The 12,980-nt window shown below is 53.0% G+C and overlaps 1 protein-coding gene across 1 annotated transcript; it reads left to right on the top strand.

Moving 5' to 3' along the window:
* Positions 1–494: 494 nt before the first annotated feature.
* On the top strand, positions 495–4,181 carry MAFB (MAF bZIP transcription factor B). Its single transcript, XM_048498051.1, has 2 exons — positions 495–1,865; positions 2,230–4,181. Exons 1-2 carry the CDS (start codon positions 913–915, stop codon positions 2,282–2,284), a joined length of 1,008 nt encoding a protein of 335 aa, XP_048354008.1. The 5' UTR covers positions 495–912; the 3' UTR covers positions 2,285–4,181.
* Positions 4,182–12,980: the final 8,799 nt, after the last annotated feature.

The raw sequence follows: 12,980 nt of genomic DNA, 5'->3' as shown, positions 1-12,980 counted from the left end.
CTCTGAGTGCACAACACCCGCGCACCCCTGCCACACTTTCCCCTCTTCTCTTTCTCAAAGGGGGAGGAAAGTTGCAGCGATTCTCCTCCTTGCAATTCCCTTCCCCTCTCCCTTTGCAAAGTAATTCTTTTGTTTCTTTGAGCATACTAGGAAAGGGGGGCGCGAAGTCATGCAGCCGAGTGGGACTGGGGTGCCAATTGCTCGAGCCACGGAAAGGCTGGGGGACGAGTGATACATGAAAGGCTCCTGGGGGCTGGGAGGGGGGTGGGGTGGGGGGTTCCCGAGGCCGGCCGCGAGGAGGGCTCCTCCTCCGGCTGCCAGTCACTCGCCTGGCTGCGAGCTGTCACACTCTTCCAAGCTGGCCCCGCCCCCAGCTACCCCGAGCACTCCGGCGTCCCGGCTGCGATTGGGCTCCGCGGGCCCCGCCCCTCTGCTGGGCAGGCGCTATAAGTAGCCAAGAGGGGCGGCTCGGCGGATCACAGCTGTGCGCTCAGCGCTGGAGGCTGCGGCTGGGAGGCGGGCTCGCCTGGCCGGGACTGGGCGCTCGCTTTCCGCCTGGCCTCGTCCTGTCTTCCCCCGCCCGTGGCCGAAGCGCCCGCCCCGCCGCCTGAAAGTTGCCGGCCGCGCCAGAAACCCGGACTTACAAACGCAAAGCAGCAGCAGCAGCAGGAGCCGCCTCCGCCGCCGCGCTTGGCTCGCGCTCCGCAGGACGGCACCGAGAGAGCGGGGCCAGGAGGCAGCCCGAGCAGTGGGGCCGGGGGTCTGCCCTTGGCTTGGCCCGCGGGCGCGCTTGCCGAGCGAACCGGAGAGCCAGTTGCTGCGGGCTGGCCGGCCCCGGAGAGCTCCGGGCCCTGGAGTGAGGCGGCCGCCAGCCCTCCTCCTCCTCCGCGCGCCCCCGCCCGCCCCAGCGCCATGGCCGGCGAGCTGAGTATGGGCCCCGAGCTGCCCACCAGCCCCTTGGCCATGGAGTACGTCAACGACTTCGACCTCATGAAGTTCGACGTGAAGAAGGAACCCCTGGGCAGAACCGACCGCCCGGTCCGGCACTGCACGCGCCTCCAGCCGGCCGGGTCGGTCTCCTCCACCCCCATCAGCACCCCCTGCAGCTCGGTGCCCTCGTCGCCCAGCTTCAGCCCCACCGAGCAGAAGACTCACCTGGAGGACCTCTACTGGATGGCCAGCAGCTACCCGCAGATGAACCCGGAGACGCTCAACCTCACCCCGGAGGACGCGGTGGAAGCCCTCATCGGGCCCCACCAAGTGCCCCAGCAGCTCCAGAGCTTCGAGAGCTTCCGGGCGGCCGCCGCCCACCACCACCATCACCACCACCATCAGCAGCACCACCACCACCAGTACGGCGGGATCACCCACGAAGACCTGGCCGGCCCGGGGCACCATCACCCCCACTCCCACCACCACCAGGCGTCCCCCACCCCCTCCAACGCCTCCAGCTCCTCCCAGCAGCTCCCCAACACGCACCAGCAGCACCCCTCGTCCGTCTCCTCGTCCAGCAGCGTGGAGGACCGCTTCTCGGACGACCAGCTGGTCTCCATGTCGGTGCGGGAGCTCAACCGGCACCTGAGGGGCTTCACCAAAGACGAGGTGATCCGTCTCAAGCAGAAGAGGAGGACCTTGAAGAACAGAGGCTATGCCCAGTCTTGCAGGTACAAGCGGGTCCAGCAGAAGCATCACTTGGAGAACGAGAAGACCCAACTCATCCAGCAGGTGGAACAGCTCAAGCAAGAGGTGACCCGGCTGGCCAGAGAGAGAGACGCCTACAAGCTCAAGTGCGAGAAACTGGCCAGCAATGGCTTCAGAGAGGCCGGCTCCACCAGCGACAACCCGTCTTCTCCCGAGTTCTTCATGTGAGTCCTAAAAAAACAAACAAACCCACAAACCCAAATGAGATTCCCCCCACTCACCCTCACTTGCCCCCCCCTTTCCCATCTTCTGACATCTCCATCCATGTACCCCTCTTGAGCAGAGAAAGAGAGAGTCAGCCAGGCCTGGGTGGGGGTAGGGGTTGTCTGTCATCCATGACTGAGCGATCTGTTTGCAGGTTAGCTGTGAAGATCGGAGGGGGAGGGGAGGGGTGCAGCTCCTCGTGGTAGTTGGCCAGCTAGAAAGGGGAAAGTGGAAGCCCTGGGGGTGGGGAAGAGGGGGAAATGGAAAAAAAAGAGGACTGGTTGCAAAGAAAATGTTTTATACCAATCGATTGCTTGCTTGTAGAACTTTATCCTGGACTTTGCAAAACAAAGGGATGGGCCCTGGACAAGCCATCTAGAATATCTGCTTTGGAGTTGTTTTTTAAAGGAAGAAAACAAAACGAGGGAGAATGCACAAAATGGAGAGGGAAAAAAAAGTAAAGCAGAGGACAATAAATGCAAACTCGTATATTGCCTGCCTTGAGAGACAGAATTCAGATGGGACATTTCTTGCAAGAGAGGAAAGGGGAGACCAAGGACTCTTCTCGGTTTCATTGCCTGCTTGATTATATAGGGGAAAAAATACAAAAAAAATTCTGCATTAAAAATATTAATCCTGCATGCTGGACATGTATGGTAACTTCTATTTTGTACCATTTTTTTCTTGTTTAACTTTTCGCATGTCGTTGATCATCGACCATAGCTCCCCCCTCCTGTTGTTATTGTGTTTTGTTTTGTTTTTCATTGAGTAATACTATGTCACGAGTTATCTCTCTATATAAAAGCCCTCTTTCTATTGCTCGTGCAATTGTTTGTTCCTATTTCTCTTTCTTTTCTTGTTTTTATTTGAAAAGTTGGGGCCCAATCCACTTGGAAGGTCTCCAGCGCGAGCTCCGGGTGGCATCTAATGGGGCCTCCGCGCCACAGCACCAGGAGTGGATTGGGCCCCCGGGTCTAGCTTGTAAATATCGGCCACTTCCACCCGCACAGCGGAGGGGGGAAAAACAAAAACAGGAGAACATTTCAGCAGGCTGGTTATCGCTGGTGATGGTCGTTCCTTAAGCAAAACGATGACTTACCAATCAGTCAATAAGAATCCTGGGCATTTTGCATTCAGAACGCAACTTTGTATATTTGGTGCACTTTTGAAGTTGTAACTTTCTTTATAAAAATTAGTTTTCATTTTGGTTTTTGTTGGTTTGGGGCACAGAAGGTCAAGCCTAACCTCGGCGCCCCCCTCCCCCATAACTTGGAAGTCAAACCTACCGCAACTGATGGAATAAAACTCCATTGGACTGTGCTGGACTTCAGTGTCTGAGGATGCAGAAAGGGGGGGGGGTGTTTAAAAAAAACCAAGACAGCAAGTTATTGGAAAAGTCAGTGGGCCAGCTCCATGTTGCTTCTACCCTAGACGGCCCACCTCTCTACACCATTTATCCTACACTCAGGAATAGGAGGGAGAGGGCAGAATGTGCAATTAGGTACCCCCCCCTCCCCGACCCTGCAACAATTGGCTGCTTCATTTCTTTGAGCTGAGAGATGCCAGCAAATTCCAGAAGCAGAGTCCTTAACAGCTCACCTGCATGAGTTGTGATTGGAGTTGGACTGATTGGTGCAAAAAGTCTGAATGAATTTTGAATTAGGGGAGGGGGGGCTGAAACCAGCTCCTTTTAAACATGCCTGCTTGGAGGGGCGTACTTCCCCCTCTCCCGTGCATTCTTTTGCAAACTTTAATTTGCTTCTTTGTGCAGCCAGTGATAGTTTAGCCAAATTTGTTCACCACTTGGTGTAGTAATAATATTTTGAAGTCTTTATGTTTCCCCTCCCCCCTTTTTGGGGTTTTTTTTTTGTGTGTTTCCTCCTGCAGGTCAGTAAAAGGATTTTACGTTGCACTGACAAAAATACCAAAATGAAAACTTTATTTTTTAGTTTCCTTTTAGGGATTGCTGGCACTGCTGGCCGGATGCATTTTAAGTTTGTATTAGTTGATAAATTAACAGTAATACCAAGAATCGTAATAAATGAAGAGCATGGTGCTTGCCGTTTTAAATATTGTGGATATTAGTCTTGCATCAGAAGAAAAAAAAAGACCCCTTGAGCTTTTGGGTTTTTACGGATTCAACTGTGTTGAAGTCGCAACATTGCAGCAGCAGATTCTTTTTATTTCATGTAAAGTTCTGAAGGGATCAATTTCAAATCCTGCTTATGATATGGAAAAATATTAAAAGAAAACCTCTTGGTCTTATTGTAGTTTTATTCAGACTGGTTTCTGTTTTTTTTTCCTTGGTGATTAAAATTATTTCCTATTTTGCTTACTAATATCAGTGAAATGGCATTTTCTTTGGGTGGGTGTGTTTCTCTCCCACATAAATGACTAGAAACAAGTTTGGATCCCACTCCTTTATTTAATCAAAGGGACTGTCTGTTGAAGAGGTGGAGAAATATATACTTTCAGCCCAATTCACAAGGAACAGTGGGGGGGGGGGTGAGGGTGTGTGTAGCGCACATGGATCTTAGACACATTCACTTGGAAATAGGCCTGGCTCCCTTCATGGAGACTTATTTCTGAATATGTGTGAACAGGTTAAAGGTAAAGTAGTCCCATGTCGGCACCGGGTGAGGAGTACAGCTTTCAAAAGTCAAGAAGAGCAAAATGGCCACTACCCTCCCCTGATTTAATGCACTGAGATGGAATTGCGGAGGGTCTAAGGATAGCTTCACTTGCAAAGATGCTTCTGACCAGGATAGATGGTGCAGTGTCCATGCCTGCAGCATCCTGCACTTCAGTTTCCTTTCAAGGGATGATGGGAGAGTATCTTTGGGCCTGCTTTAGCCCCAGAGTCCCTTCCAACCAGGGGCCTGCCTTGGTTCTGCTCAGCTATGGAGAGGTTTGTTAACATTTCTTCTATTAAACCCCATGCTAATCCAAAGTGTTCATCCCTAACAGTGTCACCAGTAGGGCGAAGGTTTGCTTGTCAGTGCCACTGAAGAGTCACCCCCCTTCCAATTTTAAAGAACCCACGAATATCACAAAGGTAACAGGTCTGAGCTTCCAGCACAGCAACTAGGAGGCCCTAGAAAAAGTGAACCTTTGGAACTGGCTGGGCCGCTCGGCATCTTCAGGGGTTTGGCAGGCCAGAAAGATGGCAATCCTCGGTCCTAGCTGGGGGAGGAGGTGCAGAAGTCTGGGCCCTTCGGCCTGGCAGTTTCGCACATGGATTGGGTAGGGGAGTGAAGTACAAGCCCATCCGGATTTCCTTTCCTCTCCAGTCTCCTGCAGAGTCCCAGGGTGTGTTTGCAAGTGAACAGAAAGTTTACGCAAATGTGTGGGCCACTATCCTTGGAGTCACTCCCTTGCCTTTCAGGGGCAATCCAGATGCTGCCTTTCCAAAGCCTTCCTCATTCAGGGTGTCTGTCCCCTCCCCCCACCCCCAATCCAGCCAGCTGCCTGGCTCTCCTTCCACCAGGAGCGCTAGGCTTTCAGCAGCACACCTCCCTCTCCCCCCACTTCCAGCTGATTCTTGCCCGCGGTTAACCCCTTGCCACTTGAGCTTGGGGCCCGGGCTGGAAAAGAAGCCAGGAGCCTGACAACAGTTGCCCAGCGCCAGCTGAAAACACCTCCTCTCTCCACCCCTCTCTCCCACTGTATCCTAAAGCGTAATTTGAAAAAAGGGAGAGTCCAGGGGAGATGAATGGGCTTTGCACCCCAGTCAAGGTGCAAACCCCACTGCATTCCTAAGGGGCTGAGGTCTAAGACCAATTGGATTTCAAAGGAATGTTCTGTCAAAGAAAGCTGCGTGACTAGACACAGCGGGATCGCCAAGCCCGAAAATGTACCTCGAGTCACCTTTCACGTTTCAGCCGTTCGCACCTGAAGTGCTTTGCAGGTGGCTGGCCAGGAGGACCCGGCAGCGCACTTTGTCACCCAAGAGGGAAACTTGTAAGTGTCCCAGGAGGAAAGAAACAGGGAGACCCTTGCCTGTTGCGGGGGGGGGGGGGAACCACTTGCCAGCTCCTTGTCCCCGGGATAGATCCAGCGCGTTGGTGGGCTAAGGTGCCGATGGAATCCTTGTCTTTGGCGTGCAGGTCAGTCTGGAGGTGGGAAAGGAAGTCTGCACCACGTAGCCAGGGAGTCCGGGATTTGCAGCGCAGCGGAGCTGGAAGTTCCTGCCCACCCCCACCCCCACCCCCACCCCCCTTGCCCATGGAGGCCTGCTCGGGCAGTCGGAAGGCCTGAGAGGAATATTGTTCGTGGGAACTGCCAGCGCATATTACTGTCCCCTCATGCATGCATTGAATAAAGCACTGAGGCTAATTGAGCGACATTTTTTTCCAGGCAAAGAGGCACACAAGAGGGCCTTCAGGCGTCCGGGTTCCCGTCCAAGAACTGTGCCAGTGGGGAGGCTCGAGGGCAGGGGTCCCCCTCCGTCCGAAGCTTCCCCGCAGCCCCGCGGAGCATTTTGGGGATTTCAACTTCTCTGACTTGCAAATAAATAAATAAATCTGGTCCAGCAGGGGAGGACAAGCGGGGATATGCCCGGGAAGTCCTCTGGCTCTCTGCGGGGATCCGCTGGATCTCATTAAGCCGGAGCCCAGCTGAGATCGCCCTGATTTCAAGGACGCCCGTTTTGGCCTTTCCGAAGAGGTGGGATCTCCAGTCCATTCACTTGCTGAAGGGAGGGGGGATCTCTGGCTGCCTACCCTGCAAAGACGCTGGATGATAGGTTGAGGGTCCCACCCTCCAAAGACGTTTGAGGGGAGCCCCCCTGTAAGTGCAAAGAACATCCGACCAGCTGTCCGGCTGCTGCCCCACCCCCGCCACCGGTCACCCCACAAAGACGGTCCACAGAGGTGGAGGGCATCTTTGTGAAAGTAAAACTTTGCTCAGAAAGCGGGGTGTGTGTGTGCGGGTGGGGGGGAGGGAGGGGTAGAGAAGTGGTTGTAGCTGATCAAATTTGAGGCTTCAAAGCACATTTTTAAAGAAAATTGGAAAATGACCCTAAAGCAGCTGGAGGGAGGAGGGAGTTGAAACAATTTGCTTCCATGAGATTAGGGAGCTTTGCCCCAGAGGACCAGTGTCTTAGGGCAGAAGAAAACTGTCCTTTCCCTTACACTGAGCCTTGGGAGGATATTATTGTACCTTGGGAGGATATTATTGTATTGAGGGTGGCCTCATTTGCTTCCATGTCAGGAAAGGCTTCAGCGGTCCACCTCCACCTACAAACGCTCCCCAGAAGGGTCAGGACATTGCCTACAGGCCTATCGGGAACCCTACCAGTGGCTTTGCCTACAGAACGTTTCTGCTTCGATCTCCAGTATCTCCATCTGAAAGGCTGCCGGTCAGAGTAGACCATGACGAAGTGGACAGATCAGAAGGCTGACTCAAGACGGCAGCTTCCTGGGTCCAAACGAAAACAGAACAGACAAGGGGACGGGCCTGGGTGTTACTGGATAGGAAAACTATTAGGAAGGCAGAGAGAGAGAGAGAGAGAGAGAGAGAGAGAGGCGGGCTCATGTTAGACATTTGGCAGGGCCAAGAAATAGGCCAGGATCACAACCGGGACAGAGATAGAAAGGGCTTTTAGTGCAGTGATGCTGACTGCCCGAGCCTAGAAATAGGCAGAAGTCCCCCGTGCACCTGTCAGAAGAGACTGAACAGATCGGCTAGTAGGTTCCTTCCTTCCTTCCTTCCTTCCTTCCTTCCTTCCTTCCTTCCTTCCTTCCTTCCTTCCTTCCTTCCTTCCTTCCTTCTCCCCAGGTCAGGGGCTCAGCCGCAGCCAGGCTCCAGGCAGCCCTTGCTTTTGCGAAGAACGGAGGTCCCTTTCTCCGACTGCTGCCTCTGGTTGCCAACTGCCCGGAGGACAAACAAATGCCCCGACCCTTCAGCAAAAAGGCTTATTGGGGTGTTATTTACATGCTAATAAATCTTACATGCTAAATTTAATACGTGCTAATAAATCTTCAGCTGTCCATTTCCACAGGGACAGAGCATGTTTCTCCCCTTCCGGGTCAGCTGGCAGCCCAGCTGTGACCAGGCGACCCCTGGTCTCCCCTCCCATTACCCCCCATCCCCTACCCCGATCGTCACGGTACCCTTCCTGGGAAACTCTCTAGCGGCCGAAGGGTCATGTGTTGCCTCTCTAAAAAGGGTCCCGGGGCCGTTACTCCTGGCAAGATTGTCGGCTTCTTCTGGATTCACAAGATCTGTGGAGGGGAGGAGATCGTAGGCGTCTCTGTCCCCCTACCCCCGAGACTGCATTTCTTGGTAAAATCCATATGAACAGTCCGATTCTGGTGCGAGTGTGTTGGAAACTAATTGCCCCTTCCGCACATGCAGAATAATAATGCACTTTCAGTCCACTTTCACAATTGTTTGAACGTGGATTTTTCTGTTTCGCACAGTGAAATCCAGCTGCAAAGGGTATTGGAAGTGTATTGAAAGTACATTATTCTGCATGTCCGGAAGGGGCCTAAGTAGAACGACCTGGATTAAGTCCGGCAAGAAAGGCTGACTTCCATTTAAAGACGCCTAGGAGCTGGCGCCAGTTCTTACAAGAACAGGCGTACTTGGGATTTGTTCTGACATGATGATAATCTCGAGCTGCGTACAAAGCCCTGTTCTCGAATTCAAAGCCGTTTACACGATGGTGAGGGAAAGGCACTTTGCACACGAGCAGAAGTCCTCTCCAAGTGGCATTCTCATACAGTGCTTGTATTGTGCAAAGTGCTTCATGCACGTTCTCTGGTACGGTAACACCCTGGTAGACTGGGCCACTAGTCTCCATATTGTAAACTCACTGGTGTGCCTACATTACTTTGTATAACGCTTCTATTGTTCACCGGGTAACAGCTCCGGCTCGAGAAAGCTCATGCTGAAATAACTTTTCTTAGCCTTTAAGCTATCACTGGTGAGATGCACTTGCAAACAGACTAACCCGATCGCTCCTTGGGAGTTACTATTCAAAGAGTCTCACGCACATTTTCTTGCAAGCCTCACAACGGCCCTGTTAGGTAGTCCTAAGGCTGTTGGTAAATTTGCGACAGAGGCGAAACTGGAATGCAGACCTCAGGGATCCCAGATCTTAGAAGCTACAAATAACCCCCGTATTTACTACACTTGACCAAAGGCACTAAAACGAGGATACGGCCCAGTTATGGCCAACTTCGAATAAAGTCCCCCAGCTATCTCCTTCAAAAAATAAAATAATAAAATAAAATAAAATAAAGACGCTGCTCCTATTTATACCAGCAGGATCCATTCCCACTGGGGGCTGGAAGTCCTTCCCTGCAGCCTTTCTGTGTGCCCCCCACTCAGCATCAGGCTCCACGAGGGGGGGGGGGGTTGTTTCCTGCTCTCGCACAGATAGATCTGCCAGAGCGTTCATTTCTTCTCCGCTATTGACACTTGAGAAAAAGGGAACTGCCTGTCCTGCACTGCGGAAGAAAGTGGAGTAGACGAGGAAGTATGGAGACAGGGGAAGGGGGGGGGGGAGGCAGCTGGGTGAGTGGGGGGAGGCGCCACGGCTACTGCTCGTGGACTTTTCAAAAAGTTTGTTTAGTGCATTTTTATCTCCCCCTTCCTCCAGGCAGCTCAGGACTGGCTGCATGGGTCTCATCACCCCCATTTTATCCTCACAACAACCCTGTGAGGTTGATCAAGCTAAGTGAGAGAGAGAGAGAGAGAGAGAGAGAGAGAGAGAGAGAGAGAGAGAGCTCCAGAGCAGAACAAGGATGTCAAGCTGGGTCTCCGCCATCCCAATGCGACATTCCCACCAAGCCAGCTTTTCATCTGCGCCTGCTAATTCCTCAACAGCCCTTTCTTGGCTATAATGAGGTACACAAAAGTTAACACGCGACTGTTGCTTTAGGCAGAGTTGTAGTCCACAGATCCAGTCACATTTGCTGCGAAGCTTGTCTTCCTCAGACCAAAACCCAAACTGAGATGCAGGCGAAACTTCAGGAGAAAATGCTACTGGAACACGGCCATACAGCACGGAAACCCAACACCCCACTGAGATCTTTGGAAGGGGGTGGGCCGGATCAAAGAAAGAAAGGGGATCGGGTGCGAACCCTCCCCAAATTTGCGAATGAGAGCTTTGCCTGAACGTCAGAACAAGTGTCCCAGTGTTGCTTTGGCTGGCCAAAAGGCCGTAATAATAAATATCTATCCCAGTGTTGCACCTACACGGAGAGGCCCACGCGGCGCGTTTGAGTTTGGAGTTGGACATTATAATCTGGCAAAGTTACCCAGGCAGGTTTAACTGGAGTTGATTCTCCAGGCCAGGTTTCGATCAGTGGCATGACCCCAGGGATCCAAGCGGCAACGTGCAGAGATTTTCTGTGCTTCTAACGTAGCCCTTCCCCAGTCACGCCAAGGCGCCTTCTGCAGGATCTACCGAGGTCAGTACTGGCAGAAGCTTCCTGAGGCCCCAGGCAGAGGTCTTTTTGATCCTGCGGGCACCTGTGGAAGTCTGACCCAGCCAGGGCGGTGGGCCTAAACAAGCAGCAATGACAGCTGCAAGAGGCGGAGCCAACCACAAAATGGTAGGCAGCAAGGGGCCCACTAAGAGCCTTAGAAAGTGGGAGCAGCTAGGTGGGAACCTTTTAAGTTGCACACCCCATCAGATGCCCTGATGGGCAAAAGCCCCCCCCCCCCCACAGCTGCTCCCACTTTCTAAGGCTCTTGGTGGGCACCAGGAAAGGAGGCGGCAGCTCCTCAGCGCCCACGTTGGGCATCCCTGGTCTCTAGTGCCTAATTCCAAAAAGTCCTTCTTGTCACCGAAGAACAACACCAGGCTGTGGGAACTTGGGAAGGCACAACGCCGGCTTTTCTCTGCCCGCAAGCACAGCTGGGCTTTTCCGCCTGCAAAGCAGATTCTCTGCCACTGAGCCACGGCTGCAGGCTTAGCGATGGCGACTGAGGATCTCCAAGTTGACTCCCTCGCCCTGGAAGCGATGCCTGACGGTGGGCACATGGCGCATAGATACCATCTTCTCGAGAGATGTTGCTCTGTGCCTCTGGAGTCCTTCCTTGAAGCCTCCCGGTGAAATGACTCACCGCCATGAACGCTGTCCCTTTTCTACACGACACGCTGCGGCCGGAGAAAGCGAATTTTCTGCCTCAGGAGGGAGAGAGGAGGCGAAAGAAGAAACTGGGGCGGATCTAGTTTTGGAGGCTCCCCGCTGTGTGTCCCTGGTCGCAGCCGCATTTCCAAGGTGCCTTACAGTGCAAACCCTAAACCGAGTCCCTCCAGTCTTAGCTTATTGATTTCAGTGGGTTAAGACAGGAGTAACTCTGTTTAGGATTGCACTGTTAGTTTTATGTAAGTGTGCATAGGCTTGCAGTTCTCGGCTGACTAAATGGCTTGGAAGAGAAACCCCTTACAAACTCAGCAGGGCATTGCTCTGAGTAAATATGGCATAGAGGCAGGGGCTGTCCAACAGCAGTTCTGGCTTCGCTTACCTGGGAATTAGTTCTATTGAAGACTGGGGCTTAACTCCCAGTTTAGGATGGGGCTATTAAGGCTAAAGATCGAACCACTGGGATGCGCTGCCTTTCAAGCATCTACAGAGCACGAGCCCCCGCGGACAACTGCTGACATTCTCTGACTGAAGGGGGCGGGAGGGGGGTTTCGCTCTCCAGAGACCCTAAGGGGCTCGCTTGGTTCTTTCACGGCTGCAACCCGAACCCCGTGAGGAAGTCAATTCAACGGAGCTTCCGGGATGCTTTCCAAAGTAAACTCGCACAGAAGCAGGCAGCGGAAGGGATCTTTAAACGAGGACCCGATTCTGAAGTTTAGACTTTCTCTTTCTCATGTCTCCGGGCTGAAGGACGCCCACCTATCAGGGACAGAAAGCCAGTCTTAAAAGAAGCTAAGGAAGAAAAAAACCTCCTTTCCTTCCGCTCCTCCGCCTCCCTCCTTTCTTTTTTTTGCAACGCGCACGTGTTTGACACTCTGCTAGAATTCCCCCACCCAGTAGCCAGTCAGTGCCATTCATTAGCATGGTGGTTCATTGTTGCAAATCCAATTCGTCTCGGGGTTTATTCTACACCCCCCCCCCTCCCCTTAGGGTTGAGGATTTTATACAGCTTTTGGGAGAAGAAAGGGGAGAGCTCCGAGTCCTGCAGTCCCGGCTGCCGCTGCTGCGGTTGGCGCTGGGCTGTAGCGCGTCCGCACGAAAGCCCCTCCGGTGCAAATCGCATTATTTTGTTTGATCTCCCAGCCTTGCGCCAGCCAGTGCCAAGAGGCAGCTGTGGATAGATTTGCATCGCCTCGCTCCCCCGTTTTTCCTCCCACTCCCTTCAGACAGAGGGGGGCTGCTTGCTAGATGTTGCCCCCAGAACTGAGCCACACGAGCAGGAAACATTATTGGGGACCTTTGCCGGGAGGGGGGGAGGAGGAAGGGGGAGCGACGAGCGGAATAACGCGCGTGCAGAACTATTTGATAAATGACCCATTTACATCATTTTTTAAAAAGTCAGATTTCTTTGGGGGAAAAACATCTTACTCTAGCAAATCTGTATTCCTTGTTACTTGCGAGTAGATCCCACGGGACTGTCTTCGGAGCCACGCTGCAGGGGATCGGGCCGCAGGGCAGCAAGAACATCTAGATTGACAGCCAGAGCATGTTACTCGGGAGGAAGCCCCGCCATGGCCGTGATTCTTCATTGGGATGTGCTTTTGGACCAACGTGGGGGCAAATAGATATATCTGTGCTTATTTTTTGGTCTAAAGATCGTCCAAGAAATAAGTCTGGCTACTTTTGCGAGACTGCAAACGAGTTTTTAACGTTAGAGGGGCCAGCCGGGTAGTATTATGAGGATGAGCCGGGGCTTGTTGCGAGATAACTGTTCCCAGCTGTTTTCGGTTTTAAATTTTTTTTCAAACTTGGCCCAGCGCCAGCCGCGCTCGAGTAAGCCGCTCGGGCTGGGTGATTGACAGGCCAAGGTCATTGAAGCTCTGCCGGGCGAGCGGTGTCAAGTTTCCGAGGAGACAGATGAAGCGCCTGCGAGCGCGGAAAGCTGCTCTCCTTCCAGCTCCTCCTCGCCTTGCT

The sequence above is a fragment of the Sphaerodactylus townsendi genome, linkage group LG05 (genome assembly GCF_021028975.2).
Source record: "Sphaerodactylus townsendi isolate TG3544 linkage group LG05, MPM_Stown_v2.3, whole genome shotgun sequence".
Classification (NCBI taxonomy): domain Eukaryota; kingdom Metazoa; phylum Chordata; class Lepidosauria; order Squamata; family Sphaerodactylidae; genus Sphaerodactylus; species Sphaerodactylus townsendi.
The sequence above is the reverse complement of the archived record's forward strand: the minus strand, read 5'-3'. Positions and strand labels throughout refer to the sequence as shown.